At 41.1% G+C, this 18025-nt stretch overlaps 1 protein-coding gene across 5 annotated transcripts in view; it reads left to right on the forward strand.

Annotated features, from left to right (window-relative positions):
• Window positions 1–18025, forward strand: part of RUNX1T1 (RUNX1 partner transcriptional co-repressor 1) — a 119789-nt gene that overhangs the window by 68320 nt on the left and 33444 nt on the right. For all 5 annotated transcript variants that reach the window (XM_083187068.1, XM_083187067.1, XM_083187070.1 and 2 more), the window contains exons 2-4: window positions 11001–11138; window positions 14242–14483; window positions 16596–16685. In XM_083187068.1, coding sequence (XP_083043194.1) covers window positions 11001–11138; window positions 14242–14483; window positions 16596–16685 — 470 coding nt within the window. The remainder of the gene's footprint in view (window positions 1–11000; window positions 11139–14241; window positions 14484–16595; window positions 16686–18025) is intronic.

Below are 18025 nucleotides of genomic sequence, written 5' to 3' on the forward strand. Positions count from 1 at the left end.
TGTCTGTTCCACCCCGGGTAATCTATGTAGCGTGCCCTAAATGGCTGCCTTACCTGGTACCTTTTGGGGGTAGAATATGCAGCCGGTGAAAGTTATTACTCAAACCGCAGTATGTTTATTGTTATTTTCTTCTTTTCTGTGACATTAAACTCTGTGCTATGGTTTTTATTTTTATTTTCTAAAATTACTTTGGGGTCTGTTTACTAAGATAGGAGTTCCATAGAATATGGGATGTTTCCCATAGCAACCAATCAGAATTGACTTCTATTTATGTAGAACCTTCTAGACAGTAGCGTAAGTTCGTCCCAGTTGCCCGAAGGCAAGATAAATATTGGTGATATCAATGGCTTTCAATTAACTGATTCAAACTTGCATGGGGAGGAGAGGTGCCCCCTTGGGAGCAGGAGCCCGGCGGCAGATGACTCCATTGCCTCCCAGAGTTCTGCCTCTGCTTCTAGAAGATACACAGTGCAAATGTATACCGTTCAGCCTCTGCCAGTAACGCCGTAAGTTCAGTATTTTATCACGTCGGGGGCTGTAAATACTCCTTGACGTATCAGTAGCTATTATTCAGGCAAGGCGCACCTGTATAGTGACAGGTCTAGAAAATGGTCATATAATGAACTAGGCCTATTATGGGTCATTGTGGCCGAGCTGCTCCTGAGCACCAGCTCTGAAACATGACATGTTTTCACTGTTACTTCAACACTTTGCTTTTCAAAACATTATAACAGGCTTAGGTTTCCAAAGAGGGACGTGGGAGGCAGTGTGGGTAATTCAAGCTAGTATTGTCAGCACTTACAAGATTCTTGAAATGTTTCATGATGGCCAACAGTACTGTTAACATCTGGACATCTAATGAGACAAGTCCCATTTATTACAGTGAAAAGAGAACATTGTGCGGAGGATAATACAGCTGGCTTTCACTCCAGATTTATCATGTCTTTGGTCTGCTGGGCTCCGATTGGGTCTCCAGACAGTTTACTCTTTCTGAACTTGTGACTGGTGATTTCAAAGCATCACATTCACATCCATTAATTCTTGTTCTGTATGGAGTGAGAAACAATTAGCATAATATACTGTTCATTACCAATGACTTAAGGTCTTATTTTTTTTTACTGTCATAATACTATACTTTTGTATTATTGATGCAACATTGTTATGTCTATCCTAATAGTTGCAAAATAGTTTGGAAGCAGAAAAGCAATAATACATCATAATTTTTTTTTGTTTAATATTTTTTTTTTATGTTTTCATTACCAGTTATTTTTATAGCGCATGCATATTCCACAGCGCGAACCAGACATTTGCTTTTTGTGCCTTTACGACTAGAAATTAAACAGGAAAAAAAGACTGGATGATAACAGACTGATAAAAAGGTCACAGGGCCCTGCTCGAATGCTTACAATTGGACCTGCAACTTGGTGGGACCGCTATGCTATTACTGGTGCCTGCCCTTGTGTTTCCCTCCTATGTCCCTATAGATTGTAAGCTTGCAGCAGGGCCCTCCTACCTCCAAGTCTGTCTTTTGTTACCCAGATTGTTTTATCACTGTCTACAATTGTAAAGCGCAACGGAATCTGTTGCGCTATAAAAGAAACTGGAAATAAATAATTAATTATTATTATTTGTATTATTATTTTTATTATCATTATTATTTTTATTATGGCAAAAATAAAAACACACATAAAACAGTTATTTTAAAAACAGTTTTTTTGCATTATAAAACTAATGAACAATAAAAATGGGTAAACCTCAATCAAAATATCAATATCAAAGTAGTAGAATATTTACAATAAAAAATAAAAAGTCTTCATAATTTACAGGAGAAAAAGAGTTTATTTTTATACACTGTTACCTACTGGCTTGCGGCCACTTTACAAAACTGCAAGATTATTCCACGCACTGTTGTGCGCGGCATAAAATTATATGTAATCCGGGCCACCCTTCACCCTGCCACTTTACTTGCCGAGAGCAGTAGCCAGCTAAGCTACCCAGTCTTTTTTGTGTACAGAGCCATAAATTATTCTGAGACATTAAAAAGAGAAAGTGAGAGATGGGGTAATTATGTTGGAAAATATATTCCGCTGGATATTTATTTCGCCATTAACTGTGTGTTTGCGATGATTTGTCTGCACAGGCTTGTCACTGAGGTCACATAATAGGAGTGAGCAGCGTGATACCTAATTTATATATATGGAGAGAGAAAAAACAACGTCGCATGACATTTGGGAAAAGCACTTTTCATTTTAAGGGACATTTTTTAGTATTTAGAATAAAAATTATTTTGATCTGTTCCACCCTTAATATTGGAGATGCTCAATTTCAGCTCCCACGGTAGCATTCTTACATAGCGTAAAAAATGCTAATTCAACGTATTTCATATAGAATTGTATCTATTTCCATTTATAAATATGTATGTGAGTATATAAGAAAAGGTTGCTATGGGTGAGCTTTGTTAGCATTGATTGCAGACATCACGTTTGAGCCCAAATGATACCGCCCTACCGTATACACACAGTATACCTGCCACGGGAACCTGACACCTATATCCGCTGCTTGTTTGCTGGAGAATATGTGTGAGGCTGAAGAGATAGAGATCTACGCTCATATATTTCACACCTGACCCTTCCCTATTCGCTGCAACAGAATTTGGCAGTCTGTTAATTGTTACTATTTGTCTAAAAATAAAAAAAATATTTAATGATTCCAAGTCATTGGGGGGTATCCGATTACATCCCGGAAAAATGGTCTATTCAATTATAGCCCATTTCTACCGTGCGGTAAATGACCCATTATTGGGCAATAACTAATGGGATCCTGGGATAAGTTCCCTGACCCATGAGTTATCGGTCAAGAAACAGGTGTCCTTGGGCTGCTTATCAGGATTCTGCAGAAGCCCCAAAAAATGCTTGCTTACGGGATTAGTTGCTTAGGCCCACCGGTATCCATTGCTGCAGCAATGCATCACAGCTAATAGGATAGCACCCCTATATGTTTGATACATGGTAAATATATTCTTATTATAAGTCTTTTATTGAAAGCATTGACTAATGTAGATCATACCTCCGAACAGTGTAAAAATCAGGCATGGTCTCACAACACGGCACCGTTGCCATTGACCTTGGGATGTGTTGAGCACTGCCAGAGAGGCTGGACTAACCCCAGCCCTCCCCAGCAGGATACTGTGGCCTGTTGGTGGGGCAGTCACCATAAAGAAGCACCGTCCCACCGAAATCAGTACAATTATGACGGGATAGATAGATAGATAGATGGATTCAGTTCCCACCATGGTTCTGTGTGGAATTTGTATATTCTCCCTGCAGGTTTCCTTTGGGTACTCTAGTTTCTTCCCACAATTCAAAAATATACTGGTAGTCTAATTGACTCATGACAAAACATAACCCTAGTGTGTGCATGTACATGTGTTTAGGGCTAAGTGGTCTTATCTGCTGTCGAAATTCTAATCTACAAGAAAAATATTTATGTATTTGTTGGAGAAAAGTTCCTGTTTCAGCTTCTCACAATTAACCAAGAGGTAAACCACAGATAAATCACTGATTGTGGTACGCCATTGACGGCGCTACTGATCCCCACAGACCTACATGAAGGCAGCAACAATTTACACACAAGTGTCAAACACAGAATGTCTCACTAGATTACTAGAGAACGTGACCCTGAGATGATAATACCAAAATCTGCAAATCAGTAGCCACTTCTGAAAGAATTCACTAAATTCCTGCAAGGTTAAATATCTACTGGCATGGGGGACCTGTCAGCTGCGTGAGGGCTGTAATTACTTCCTTTGGCCAGCAGCATTAAGTTACTAGTGTCCCATTGCAAAGCGTGCAGAGGGGGTGTTGGGGTTAGCATTTATTATTATTATTATTATTATTATTATTATTATTTATTATATTATTTTTATTAGGCGCTACAAGGGATCAGCAGCGTCCAGTTACAGAATACTTAAACGAATATTGAGCACCACCATAGCATATTTTGGGGTTCAGTATTTGATAACGTGTCACATGAAAATCTTACGAGAAGAATACGATTTGACATATGTAAACTTCTGGGGTTGGATTTATCAAAACTTCTAAAAAGGAATATTGGCTGTCTAATCTACAGGAACCAATAGGATAGGTAGAACGTAATAGAAACAATAGCTTGAATTCAATTGGCTACTCCGGGCAACGCATCCACTTTTTCAATAAATCTACCTCTCGAGTCGTCAATAAATCTGCCTCTCAAGTCGTCAATAAATCTGCCTCTCAAGTCGTCAATAAATCTTCCTCTCGAGTCGTCAATAAACCTACCTCTCAAAGTAAAATAATTTAACGTACTTTAAATATGTTCATATGTCTATAAATTCTCTAAAGCGTAAATAGAATTTGGGGGGGGGGGTTAAGAGCAAACCAGTCCCCATACGCATATGGAATTATTTACCCTGGCTGACATCTGCGAATGGATATCGTACAATTTATTTTTTCCATATGTGAAAGGATCTGAAAAAAGCCCTTCATACTCGACATTAAAGTCACCATTGAAATGCTTATATATATTCCATATTGTTTACATTATGTAAACATCCATAGAACCTCTGACCTGGAAGCATCGCTCGCGCAGTTACTGGGCACGGATGCATTCTCGCACTGTTCTATGTCACTGTGCAGGCTGGATGAATTAAATATATTCAATGTGACCGACTTCTGATGCCTCTCTGAGCCCCATGGTTTATTTACAAATGAAGAGCTTGATCTCAAAACGCTATTGGTATAAAGGCACAGGACGGAGCCCAGACACATTCTTACAGTCAGGCCCAACACTTATGTCAACTGTGAGTCTGATCAAAGACCTTTCTTTTGGCCCGGCAGACAGCTAATGCTATCTGTTCTCCAAGTATGTATAAACAGAGAACTGCATGTTTTAAGGACATGGAAAAAAAAAAACCCCCAACAATGTCCTATTCTCAGAAATCATGTCGTCATTAAAATCGATTGTTTGTGTTAATGGGGAAAGAACATAGCCCGTACTGAAATAATAAAGGAAGGCTGTTTCTCAGTGGCTTGCATTAATGTTGTTAATGTGAATATAATTAATTATGGCAGTAAACCAACGCCCCCTAAGAAGCATAGCATATCACTTATTAATTCACTTTTTTACTTGGTAGCAATATCATGGTCATGCCCCTATGTGTCAATTTAAATCTTAATAGAGCTCCCTGTTACCTAGGAGACTGACAGGTCATGCGGAAGAATTGCAGAAACTTCTGCAATTCTATTGGGCGATGTTCTTTTAAGTTATAAAAGATGGCAAAGGTCAGCATAAAGAATGGAGAGGTAGGTAGGGCTTGCACAGTTATTAAAACACTAGTTAAGAGCCTGTCAAAATGGCCACTTCTGCAACGTACTTTCAGTTTGAGATGTGACGGTTTTTACTTTCACTTTGAGCTGTGAAAGTTTTTAGCCCACAAACTCTCCACACCACCACCAGTCTCTATCTGCTTCTACCGCAAATCTCTGTCTTCACATCCCTCTCTACCTATCCAGCAAGTTTGAAACAGATCAGAGTCCATGTAGAAATTGCTTTCATTTTCTTTTATTGAGTAATTTGGTCTGTCGAGTAGCCTCTAGTGGTCACTGTCGGTACTTTACCTCATAGAGGTGAGGAGCAGTTAGCCTTTTATATTTATAGATAGATAAGTCATTTCATATTTTTATTGTTATTATCTATATATTAGTCTTGGATGATCTGTTCCATCTCAGTCAACCATTCCCTCTGCCACGATGGGCAGAATAAGTTCATGGCCATGGGTGAGCAATGTAGAGAGAGAGAGAGAGATTCCTGCTGCATCGGTCAGCCAAGGCTAGGAAGACATGGCCTACAAATGGACCAAAATATTCATTATTATTTTCTTACAATCTCAAGAGGTTCCTATGTATTGTAGCTCTTTATACTAAAACATATATATGGTCTTTCTCTTGTGCATATCAAGCCTTGTCTAAAAAAACATAAACTAATCTTTATTTCACACAATTTTGCCAGATAGAGCCTCTCCTGGGTGCTTTAAAGTAGCCCATAGAAGAGCCGCAGCTTGCCACACCGGCTGACCAGGCCTAGTCCCCATCCTCATAATGTTGTGATTTGTGGGTATTGATTGTTGCCCCTCTCAGCCTTTGCTATTTTTAATTTTTATCACCCCCAGTTGGTTGAGATCACAGTTCTTAATGTTCAATTCTTAACTCAAAATGACTGTCTCCAACTTTTTTTTTTTTACCATAATCCAAAACAACTGCCCCAGGTCTGTGCATTCTTAGAAGATATTTCCTGAATTTATTTTCAAATCTTCCACTTCACCAGAGGGTTTCATGAGTGTACGGGGATTAAGATTGACCCATTATATCACCACGTATCTCCATCATGAACTGATTGTTCTGAATGTAAAATGAGCAGCAGATGGTATCACTTTGGCTTTATTTCAATGACCCTTGGGTTGACGTCTTGGTTGGTCAGAATCGAGACTCCAATCTAAGCTGGATTTTGACTGACAGCCAAGTTCCTTAGTGGAAGTATAATGTAATCATTGCCAGTTCTTTATTTCCTCGACCTAGAACATCCAACAAAAGCCCTTACAGTATATGAAACTGAAAACAGAATTAAATGTGTTATTTAATTGTGTCATAAAAATAGCGTGTCGTCAACCGCAGTCCATGGAAAGTGAGAACAGCTTTAGTAGTGCACAAATGCAGAAAGTGGATATATGCCAACCATACCAGCTCCTCATGTTCTGCCATAGTGTGGCAAGTGGTAATGACTGGTATTAGTCCTTATGCCACCATTGTGTGCCATCTTCTTTCATTGCCACTTCTTTTATTCGAAACAACAGTCTTTAATGAGATAATTATTTAAGAGAAAACAGATTGGCTGGGCCGGAGTGATGTTTTGTTGTAAATACTTGAATTAGAGGATACACATTGTGCCTTATTTCTGTACAGCAATCCCTAAGTCGAAATCCACTCCCTCCCTTTACTGTTCCCACATGTTTCCAATCTGGGTATCTGGAAAGTCTTCTCCAATAGTTTAGCGTGAGTGTTAGCAGAATGGAATCCAGATGGAACAGCATTCTCGCTGCTATCTGTAAACTAGCTCTGGCAAATGTCTGCCTATCTTTCCTTGGATAGGGAGAAATACTTGCATTTATTTAGATGGTGCGCATTAATTGTCGCCCTCACTCTGTGGCAGTCGGAGCTAAAAGCAATTTAATTTCCCTGCAGAGAAGGAAGCCAAGGTTGGCTGAGGTGAGCGAAGTGTGATAAGGCGAATACCACCGCGGTGGTTGTTATCTAGTGTGAAAATAACAAACACTTTGTGGGAAATTTACTACGATTGGAGTTCTATTTGACATGGGATGTTGCTATAGGCAACCAATAAGAATCTACTTCTTATTTAGCACCTTCTAGAAGATAATAGATTAATCGTGGACCAGATGCACTAAGCTTCAAAAGTGATAAAATGGAGAGTGATAAACATCCGGCCAATCAGCTCCTACCTGCCATGTCACAGGCTGTGTTTGAAAAATGTCAGACAGGAGCTGATTGGTTGGTTGTTTATCACTCTCCATTTTATCACTTTTGAAGCTTAGTGCATCTGGCGAAGTATCTGATTGGAAACCCATAGCAACATTCCATCTGAAATATATCTATCATCTTAGTAAATTTCCCCCATTTATGAATTATAATTTTCTTTACCCACATGCTCGATAGGGGTTTCTTGCTCATTCTCAGGGGTTATTTGCCCATTGCCAGGCGTTTCTTGCTTGTTACCATGGGTTTCTTGCTTGTTGCCATGGGTTACATGCTCATTGCCAGGGGGTTAAATGCTCATTGCAAGAGGGTTACATGCTTATTGCCAGAGGTTTCTATGTTTTTTCTGCTTGTTGCCAGGGGTTCTACAGTATGCTAACAGCACGCCAGCACTCCCAAAATCTGGCACTTTTGGGTAGCGCTGTATGGGCTGCTCTCCCCTGACAGGGAGTGGACCTCTAGCACCTGTCTCAAACAAGGTGGCGGACATTTTGGCAGGGCTGTATTAGCAAATTCCATGCTGCCTGCACCCCCATAATGCACCACTGATGAAATTGTTAAAATATCTGAGTTGTTAAAGTCCGAATTGTTATAATATTGTTCTGACAATACAACGTAGCATCAGTAGACTGCAGGTGTTTATGTTTTAGCAATGCAACACCTTACACTGTATGCGCAGTGATGCAGCCATGTATATGAAATGCTTAACATTAACTGGTTCTGGTCTACAGCTAGGGCCCATGTAAATCTATCTTACCATATTCTGACTTTTCATTTGGCCTCATTCCACGGCCTCCGTCAAGAGCTGTGTGCTTATCCTTTGTGCAGTTGAGGACTGGGGTTGTTTCTCATTTAATAGCTCACTGGGAAAATCTAGTACACAGGTGTCAGCCATAATCTAAGCCCACTTCTGACATCCTTTAGCTAATGATTCCAGATGATGATGCCAAATGTTTATTCATTTGAACCAACTTGACCTACAAAGAATGAACTAGACAAGTGAGAGGCTGTGTGCTGTTCTCGTTCAAATTAGCAGTGTGATTGCAGAAGATGCTGTGGATTTAAATAGCAATAAATCTCATTCTCTCATTCTACGCACTCATTCAAAGAACTGTAGACTTACTGTCAGTATTTTTATTACCTATTAAGTTTAATACAGAAGTGCGGACTCTTTATTACAAGGTGGAAACATTGATCTTTTTGGTTCTGTCTCCTGTAAATGGTGGTTTGTTGCTCTGCTTAATTCAGCACTTGTCGGCTGCTTGTTATGTTGCCTCTCCTGGGTTCCATACACACTGGCAATGGTGGGGCAAAGCATTTTAAAAATGAAGACAAACCTTGGACAGTAATTTTAACAAAGCATGCATGGCATATTTAATAAGCATTGAGTATGATGAACACTGAGCCTCAGGAACACTACAGTAAATGATCACTTGTTAGACCCATATACACTAGCCAATGCACCTCCCTGCCGGGTCCCCGATACCGCCAATATTGGTGGCGGGGGAATTGGCTAGTGTGTAATGGCCTAACAAGGGTTCATTTCCTGTAGTGTTTCCTGTAGTGTTCCTGAGGCTCTGTGTTCATCATACTGAATGCTTATTAAATATGCCATACACACTTGCCGATGCCTGCTACGAGGTGAGCGATTGCAAGGGGGAGATGGGCGTGCTTCAGCTGCAACATGGCCGTCGTTAACGATGACCTCCCTCGTCCAAGCATGCTTGGACGAGGGAGGGGTCGTTAGCTCTTTCTGAGCTCCCCCTAGTGTGTATTATACTAAGAATTTCGTTTACGTGTCTAGTTACATCAGTTTTTGGAATACTCAAGTTAAAAGTCTTATAGATCTCTTTTTGGCGGAGGTATATCAAACATCAAGGCAATCAAACGAAGCATATAGCTAATATTTCTAGCACAGTCTGAAAAAAAATGATTGCGATGAACTACTCCACTTTATCTCTCTCTTCAAGGTTTATTTACTAAGGATGGGTGTTCTGTTGAAGATGGGAAGTTGCTATCTATTATCTTCTGGAAGGTTCTAAACAAATAAGAAGTAGATTCTGATTGGTTGCTATATTACTAAATGAACCCCTTCAGTTTGATAACTGTTCCCCTAAAACTGCTATCATGGAGCACCTGATTCTAATTCCAGTACAAACCTGTACAGAAGTGGTTCGCAAATGGGCGATTGCCATTCGCTCCCATAAACTTCCAGATTTTCGCGCCGTGTGCCTTGTTGACTGCGGTCGGGCACCTCTGCCCTATCACTTTGCGTGTTTTTAAGTTATCCTCAGCAGTAAATATTACCACCTGTACTGTAGATCTATTGTGTTAGTCAATGAACACATCTGTGCTCTAGCTAGATGATCTGGAAAACATGCGCTGTTAGGGTTCCACGAGGAACAGGTTTGAATACCACTTCGGCACTAATTTGAACCGCTCATTTATAAAGACCTGTCACAAACACTGGTATATTTTACATATTTCCCCCTCTCTTATCTCTGATCATTATTTCCCTATCTCCGCACCTAGATAAACCCCTTACCTAACACTGTCTGCTTCCCTTTTATACACTCATCCTCTCTAACCTGCCATCGTTAAATGGAAAATCTCCCAGCACTAATAACATGTCTGGATCTCACACCGTCACCAATCTACACACACACAGGAACTGCAGGCTGTGAATTACGCCAGCTTGCAATATTTACAATAATTGGAATACACCTGTAATCTTTTCTTTTTAAGCTGCGGTATAAACCGGACTATTTGTGCATTTTCCCCCCTAATGAACAAGTATAAACAATCCGCTGCTGTGTAAACAAAGAAAAAGCTTTTTACTATGTGACATATGGTATTTATCTATTGTTGCTTCGGAATAAAACAAGAGAAAATAGGGTGGGAGAGGGAGCCAGGAGGCGCTCTGCATTATACTGAATCTCTCGCAGTATGACAACAAAAGCAGCACAGAGGGCAGCAGGTGCTGCTTAGAAGGGAAGTCTGGGAGGACGTAGCAACGCTGCCAGCAGCTCACCTGTAGAACAGAGCATCAGGTTTTGGTTTGTTGGAGCTGTCATTTGGGGATTCATTACCATTCTTTATTTATTTATTTCTCTCCCATAGCTTTGAATTGAACTGCCATTATTGCTTCTGCGCCGGCTGTGGAAGAAGCATCTGTGCGCATTGAATTTAAATAAGCTCAAAAGATTAGAGTTCACTGTTTAAAATGAGGTCTGTCTATCAGGGGTGTTCGCTCTTTTTAATCATAACGAAAAGAAAAAAAAACGGTTTATTTGAATGACGTTGCTGTAATTTGGCGGCTCTTTTTATATTTGTGTTTATATTGTGTATAAGGAGTACGTAGGGAGCTAAAGGTTTGGACTTTAAAAAAAATAAAATGTCTTTTATGTTGTTCCGCAGATCGTACTGAGAAGCGCTCCACGATGCCGGACTCACCTGTGGAGGTAAAGACGCAATCCAGGCTGACGCCGCCGACGATGCCGCCTCCCCCGACCACACAGGGAGCCCCAAGAACGAGCTCGTTCACACCTACAACGTGTAAGAAATTCTTTACTGCACTAATCAAGTTCAATATTGTAATGTCTAATGATTATAGTCTAAGGCAGAGGTTCCCAAACATGGGACCTTATTCAGGTACTCACGCTCCCCTGCTTGTTCGTGCATGATGGTGAGCGAATGCGCATGCTCATATACATTTATATTCGCCGTCCCGTTCATACCTAGAAGTGCGTGCGGGGGGGGGGGGGTGGCGGCGAAGGGACGCACCCATGGAAATTTGTTTCAAGGCGTTCCCATGAAAACGTTGGGCGTTCCCATGCTAATGCCTCCGTGATGCACATGCAGGGGGCAAGGAGCTGATGTCAGCGGATGTCAGCTGCCCGCTCACTTCCTGTACAGGGCGCTGCAGAGCTACAGCACCACAGATGTGTCTTAGGTCAGCGAGTGCATGCAAAACTATTTGATGGTCAGCAACCATCAAATGATTTTGTCACAATGACTGTTATGCTAGGTACACACTGGCCGATATATCAGTCGCTCGATTGAAAGACCAGTATATCGATGGACCAACTTCCAGTTTTTACCAGTGATACGTCTGTGAACAATGTCATTCAACAGTGCAGCACAGTCGGTCCATCCACATATATCCATGAAGATGATTGACTGGGCATGTGCATGTCAATGTACGGATCGGATCGGCAGTGTGTATCCATCTATAATTGCAGATAGATTGATCTTCAGATATATCTGTAGGTGTGTACCAAACTTGACAGTCCAGGTTTAAGTGATAACCATGCTTGAGCACAGATGGTTCAATCAAAATAGCTGAGGTAATAATTACGTGATCTGTGTTCAAGTAGGGCTTTCCTTAAAACCTAGACCATGGTTGAATCTGGTTGGTTGCTATGGGCAACATCTCACCCCAATCGCTCTTTAGATGGCTTGATACATCTCCCTAAAGGCGCCCATACACTAGTAAGATTTATCTGCAGATCTTGCTGGTTGGAACAAAAACATGGTTATGGATGAGTGACAGTTTGTCCGTTTTGCAGCATTTCCAAACAAATGGTCAACTGTCACTTGCTCTCATCCATAACCATGTTTTTGTTCCAACCAGACAGATCTGCAGATTAATCTGTGTGTGTGTATGGCCACCTTGATAGTTTGTAAGCTCCAGATGGGCGATGAAGAATCGATGTGGCATATAATTAAACTGTTAATATATAATATTTCTAATGAAATAGCAAATGAATGGCAAATACAGAAACACCGGTGTCTCCCTGTTTGGTAATGAGCACTGCAAAAGACACAGACCTGCCTTGCTTACATGCAGTTCAGAAACGTATGCTGTTTGAGCGACCTCACCGGTCACATCGGATGGCAGTAACTACCCCGCCAGTTTGGTTCCTGTACTTGATTGCTATATTTAGGATAAACTGTGCAAATGGTTTGCTTTGTATAAATAGGTACTTGTACATCATTGGGCCATTGCAAAGTATATTTCCTGCTGGTTTAATGCCACTGAAATGGCCAATCAAACCTTGTGAATTGGAAACTGTCACATTATATGCTATGACATGCAAGCATTGTGCAGGGATGAAGGATGCAGGGTAAAGCATTGTTATAGTTGTGCGGAAACTGATACATGAAACAGAATTTAGATACACTTGATAGAACACACGAATATTTGTGGAAAAAAATAAATGAAGGAAGCAGATTACAATGAGGGTATAACTATATCTATATTGGTCACATTTTCTTTGGTACATACAATATATCTGTTGTCATTATATGCAAATTAGGAAGGTCGGAGGTGGTTGAAACAATGTTATATGGGATTTACAGATAGAGCCATCCACATCTAGCCCTTTAATAGGTTTAAGTGAGTAATGGGATTACTCTGCTAATCCCCTACTGTATTGTAATGTATTGTATTGCAGCTGAGAACAATAGGCCTTGGTGAGCCATGGCTTACCATGGCTATCCAGAGATGGCTAGATGAGGCTTGCTCCGTCTGTAGGTCAACAATAACATGGTCAACCACTAGTGGTCCACCATGTCTGGTTAGACATCTAAACTTGGTCGACCGCGTGCCCAAAGCATAGCGAGCGCAGCGAGGGGACACTGTGCACATATACAGTGTCCAGGTGCACCCCTCTGACATTCGGCACCAAAAAAAGAAAAAAAAAAGACCTTGCTACTGTCAATGCTTTACTTTCGTCGATCTAGCGTCACTGTCTATGTAAATGCTGTCTACCAAGTATAGACATCTAACTAGACGCCGTCGACCACTAGTGGTTAACCATGGTATTGTCGACCTAAACCCGGTTTATCTGTTAATCCGGAACAAAAAAAATGACATCTGCAGCAGACCACTAGGCAAGGTATAGATAGATGCCAGCTCAAAGTCCCGTCACACCAACATCTTACGCTGGGTGTCCGGGAAATATTTTAGTTGCAGCCCCCAGCTCCAGTACCTTGTTTCTTGGTTCATTCACCTAAAAAAAAACCCTGCTGTGACAGTAAGAGAAAAACATGAATCCCACCTTTCAATCAAAATCCTATTTACAGTATTTTAACTTGGTTGCTGGCTCTGTTCAGGGCCCTTAGCTGAATGCAATACTGCTTGAATAACTTATACAGCACAGCTCAATTCCCTTCTGCTCTTCCCATCTTAGTCCTCCTTCCGACTCCACCACCTCTGGCCCACCTACTGTACCATTTTTCTTCACTGCCTCCCTCTTCTTCCCAGCCAGCTGTGTCCTCCTTCCAGGCTCTGCCTCCAGCCAAAATCCCACCTCCCTGCACATTGAGAAGGATACTGATTGGTCATCACTTTTCTTTTTATCTCATCAAGGCACCACAGTTACCTATAATATGCTCTCCCCTTCTTTCACGCAGGGTACATGCCCAGCCTGCCGCTGGGCACCCCCTTTGGATCTAAGTTGCCTTGGCAAATGCATAGGTCACCTTTTATAAATGCAAGGCCTGACTGTAGCCTTAAAATAAAATAAATGACCACATCAATGTCAACATTGTTTACTTATCTAATAAAAAAACTATATATATATATATATATATATATATATATATATATATATATATAACAGGTCTGTTTAATGTTTAATGCTTTATCCCTCAGTAACCAATGGCACAAGTCATTCACCAACAGCACTGAATGGAGCTCCGTCCCCTCCTAATGGCTTTAGCAACGGACCTTCGTCCTCCTCCTCATCCTCGTTGGCGAACCAGCAGTTGCCTCCAGCCTGCGGTGCGCGGCAGCTCAGCAAACTAAAGAGGTTCCTCACCACGTTACAACAGTTTGGCAATGACATTTCACCAGAAATCGGGGAACGAGTGCGCACGCTTGTGCTTGGACTAGTGGTAAGCAAAATGGTGTCACCGGTCCCCAGAATTACGTTTTATTACAAATTATATCACAACATTTGTTCAGCCATAAATAAACAAATAAAACCTAATAGGTTATTTTAATGGTCTTACAAATGACTCCATTTACTTATGCATAACGGAGATGTGTAATAGCTTTGAAAAATTGTAGCTATTTAATGCAAAGCTCTTTCATTATGTATCTGTAAATAATAAATAATCCCCGAAGACATGAAATATAAAGAATAACAAGTATATCGGGAACACAGATTACAATGACTGGCATGCAAGTGCGACTCATTCAACATTCCGCATTGTAATAGCAGAGCTTTGTACCTGCAGTGTTACTGGAACAAGGTGGTTAATAACTGTAACTGGCTGCATTGTCTTCTGTCTTGGGTCCGAGTTACATTCTTCCTCGTACACCGTGCAATGGTTTGCTGACAGATTTATGAGCCATTGATCTCATCTCATCAGATCACCCCTTCAGTAATGCCGAAAACAGAGTTACCAGGCGATAAGTAGCAAGATAATCATAATTACATTACCCTTCTCAGGCTTACTATTTATTATCGCATTCCCGAAGGACGGGAAGTAGCGTGTCCTATGATTCATAGTTACACATTTAAAAATAAATTCATCTTATGTCACTATTTTAGTCTATGTCCTTATTTGTTTCTTTTTTAGCACATTTTCTATTGAAGTTGTTGTATTTCCAATGGCAATTGTTCCTCTGGACCGTTAGGGTGCCTTGTAGGCCGTGGTTGGGAACCCTTGCTCTAAATAATGATAATATTACACATATTACATTTTATGTCCAATCACAAATTTATTTTCCTACCAGCCATACTTCCGTCAATTGGACTAACTGACCTTTCCACCCTTCTCTGTCGGGTTCTCTGTAATGGTCAACAGGGAATGGCTGTTCAAAATATTTAAAAAGGGGGGCAAATGGGCAACATCGATTCTTGTGGTCTAAGGGGCCTTTTGGCTTTGGGGTTTAAGGGGTCCCCATAGTTACAGTGAAGGGGGATCTAAAGATTCTCTTTTACCCTCAATATTGTCTTTTGTCTCCTGGGGGGGGGATGGAAAAAATGGGGACCTTCCCCTTTTTAGGGAGGGTCCAAAGACCCAAGACCCCAACCTTTTGAACTTCACTGGGGAATTGCAGCAAATTCTTCAGGCTCCCAAAAAAAAAAAAAAAAGTGCTGATTACTGTATGATTTCACATATACCTACTAAGAATTAATTTTTGATAATGCTCTTACTTTTTTCAGTAGCAATACTAATAATAATAAAAAAAATGAAGCATTTAAAGTAAACCTCAACCACACACCTTGGAAACCAACATTTTGTAGACTTAGGGAAGTATCCAATTAGCTGCAGTAATTTACTATGGCTAACTGACTCGCCCTGGTGTTATCCCAGATCCTATTTGTTCTCACCCGCAAATTGAACAGCCCAATACTGACCATTGGGCTAAAATGGCATTAATAGCCTTTTTTTATTCCCAAAAAATTGCACTGATAACTGGATATTACCCATATACGGGATTCATCGGTTACCTATGAAATAATGCTTTTTCCCCGATTTTACATTCTTTGACAATATTTTAGTATCTCCTAAATATGCCAAAGGGCATTTGAGCACATGGTAGTCCTTGGCGGGATATGTGCGGTTACAAAGTAAGCGGCTTCCCAGGGACAAAGCTTTCTCGCAAGCTCGGCCTCTGTTTGCAATGTTTGATACATCCGTGCGATGTATTTAATTATCGCAGTGGGATATTGGTGGGATCTCAGAGGCAGATTGTTATGTGCCTCCTGGTGCCAGTTTACAATACCTTTAATGATGTTACTATTACTTTGCGAATCCTAAGGTGGGCTATTGGTTTATCCCTTACAATGCCCCCCGCTGTGTGTAGTTAAAAGGTCTGCTGTAAATGTCTCCTGTGTATACATGCCATGTTTTCTGTGTGGGTAAACATTTTATTTAGGACTTAAATCAAGGCACTAAGAAATACTTAAACTTGTCCTTTGTAATAATTTTGTGCCGCTAACCTTTCCAAAAGCAGTGGCAATCGGCTAAATGATTTCTTTCTATATCCCACAGAATTCTACGCTGACAATTGAAGAATTTCATTCCAAACTGCAAGAAGCGACTAACTTTCCGCTGCGACCCTTTGTCATACCATTTTTAAAGGTAATGCTCAGTTCATCGATCTGGAAATGATTTCAAACCTTATTGTTGCTAGGTCACAAATGTGTGTTTTGCTTTTAAAGAGAGAAAATGGAAAATAAATCTGAGCTGTAAGGTCTGTGCTGTGATGGACACGAGTCCTAGGCGGTTCTGTGCCCTTAGCTATTTCTTTGTGTTATTTATGGTTGTGTGGTGTGATAGCTCTATGGATGAATAGTGTAGTCCCTTCCATTAGTGTCTCTGGCAGAGAAGCGAGGCGGTGTATAGGCAATAATAGTGCACATCTTCAGTAGAAGTGGAGGCAATGGGCACTGTGAATCCCTTAGCAACCTGTCATAGCAGTGGAGTCTGACGCAGTTGCAGCCACCCTTGCGTTTTTTGCAGCAGTTGCTAATGCAATGACAAAGCCTGTCAATGGTGTAAATTGGTGCGCCTCAATGTGCACAAACTGAAATGTCCACTCTGTGCATCTAAGCGATGCATCACCATGTAAAAGACCAGATAAGAGCTTAATAGCTATGTAAGCTTATTTAGCAACATGGTATTATTATTCTAACGTGATAGAAAATTAAAACTATTTTATTATAGTTGCTGTTGGTTACAGCACCTAGGGTGAGATGTCATGTACCAAAGCTTTGAGGGGCAGATTTATTAAGCTCGGTGAAGTAATAAAGTGTCTGGTTTTTAACACCGGCCAATCAGCTACTACCTGTCATTTTTCAAACCAAGCCTGTAACTTCACAGTAAGGAGCTGATTGGCCGGTGATAAAAAACAGTCATTTTATCACTTCACCGAGCTTACTAAATCTGCCCCTGAGAGAGATAAAGCATACTTGCCGACTTAGGGGGTGGGGACGGGGCTGCTGACTGAAATCCCCGCCCCCAATCCAGGCAAATGCCGCTATTTGAGGGTCCGCGAGTAGGGGGTGGGGCTAAAATGACACAAAATGATGCGATTTGTGTCATTTTAGTCCCGCCCCTTGCCACAGACCCATGAAAAACAGTAATTAGTGCGTTAAGAAGGGGGGGTGCGGGGGCTGCCAGGCAAAAGCGGGAGGATTGCCGACCTTCCCGGGGGGGGCGGGAGGGGGACCCGATTTTCGGGAGCCTCCCGGCAATTCCGGGAGGGTAGGCAAGCCTGAGATAAAGTGGAGATAGATAATGGCAAAATGTAAGTAGCAATCATTTACATGACAGAAGCTGATTGGCCGGTGATAAATTACCAGGCACTTTATCACTTCCCCTCCCTTATTACTGCTTCTTACATCTACCCCAGAATCTCTTTAACAGAGTGATGTTGTTGAGCTCAGTGTGTTTATTATCTTCCCACAAAATAGCAGCCA

The sequence above is a fragment of the Crinia signifera genome, chromosome 5, assembly GCF_055691185.1.
Source record: "Crinia signifera chromosome 5, ASM5569118v1, whole genome shotgun sequence".
NCBI classification, from domain to species: Eukaryota; Metazoa; Chordata; class Amphibia; order Anura; family Myobatrachidae; genus Crinia; species Crinia signifera.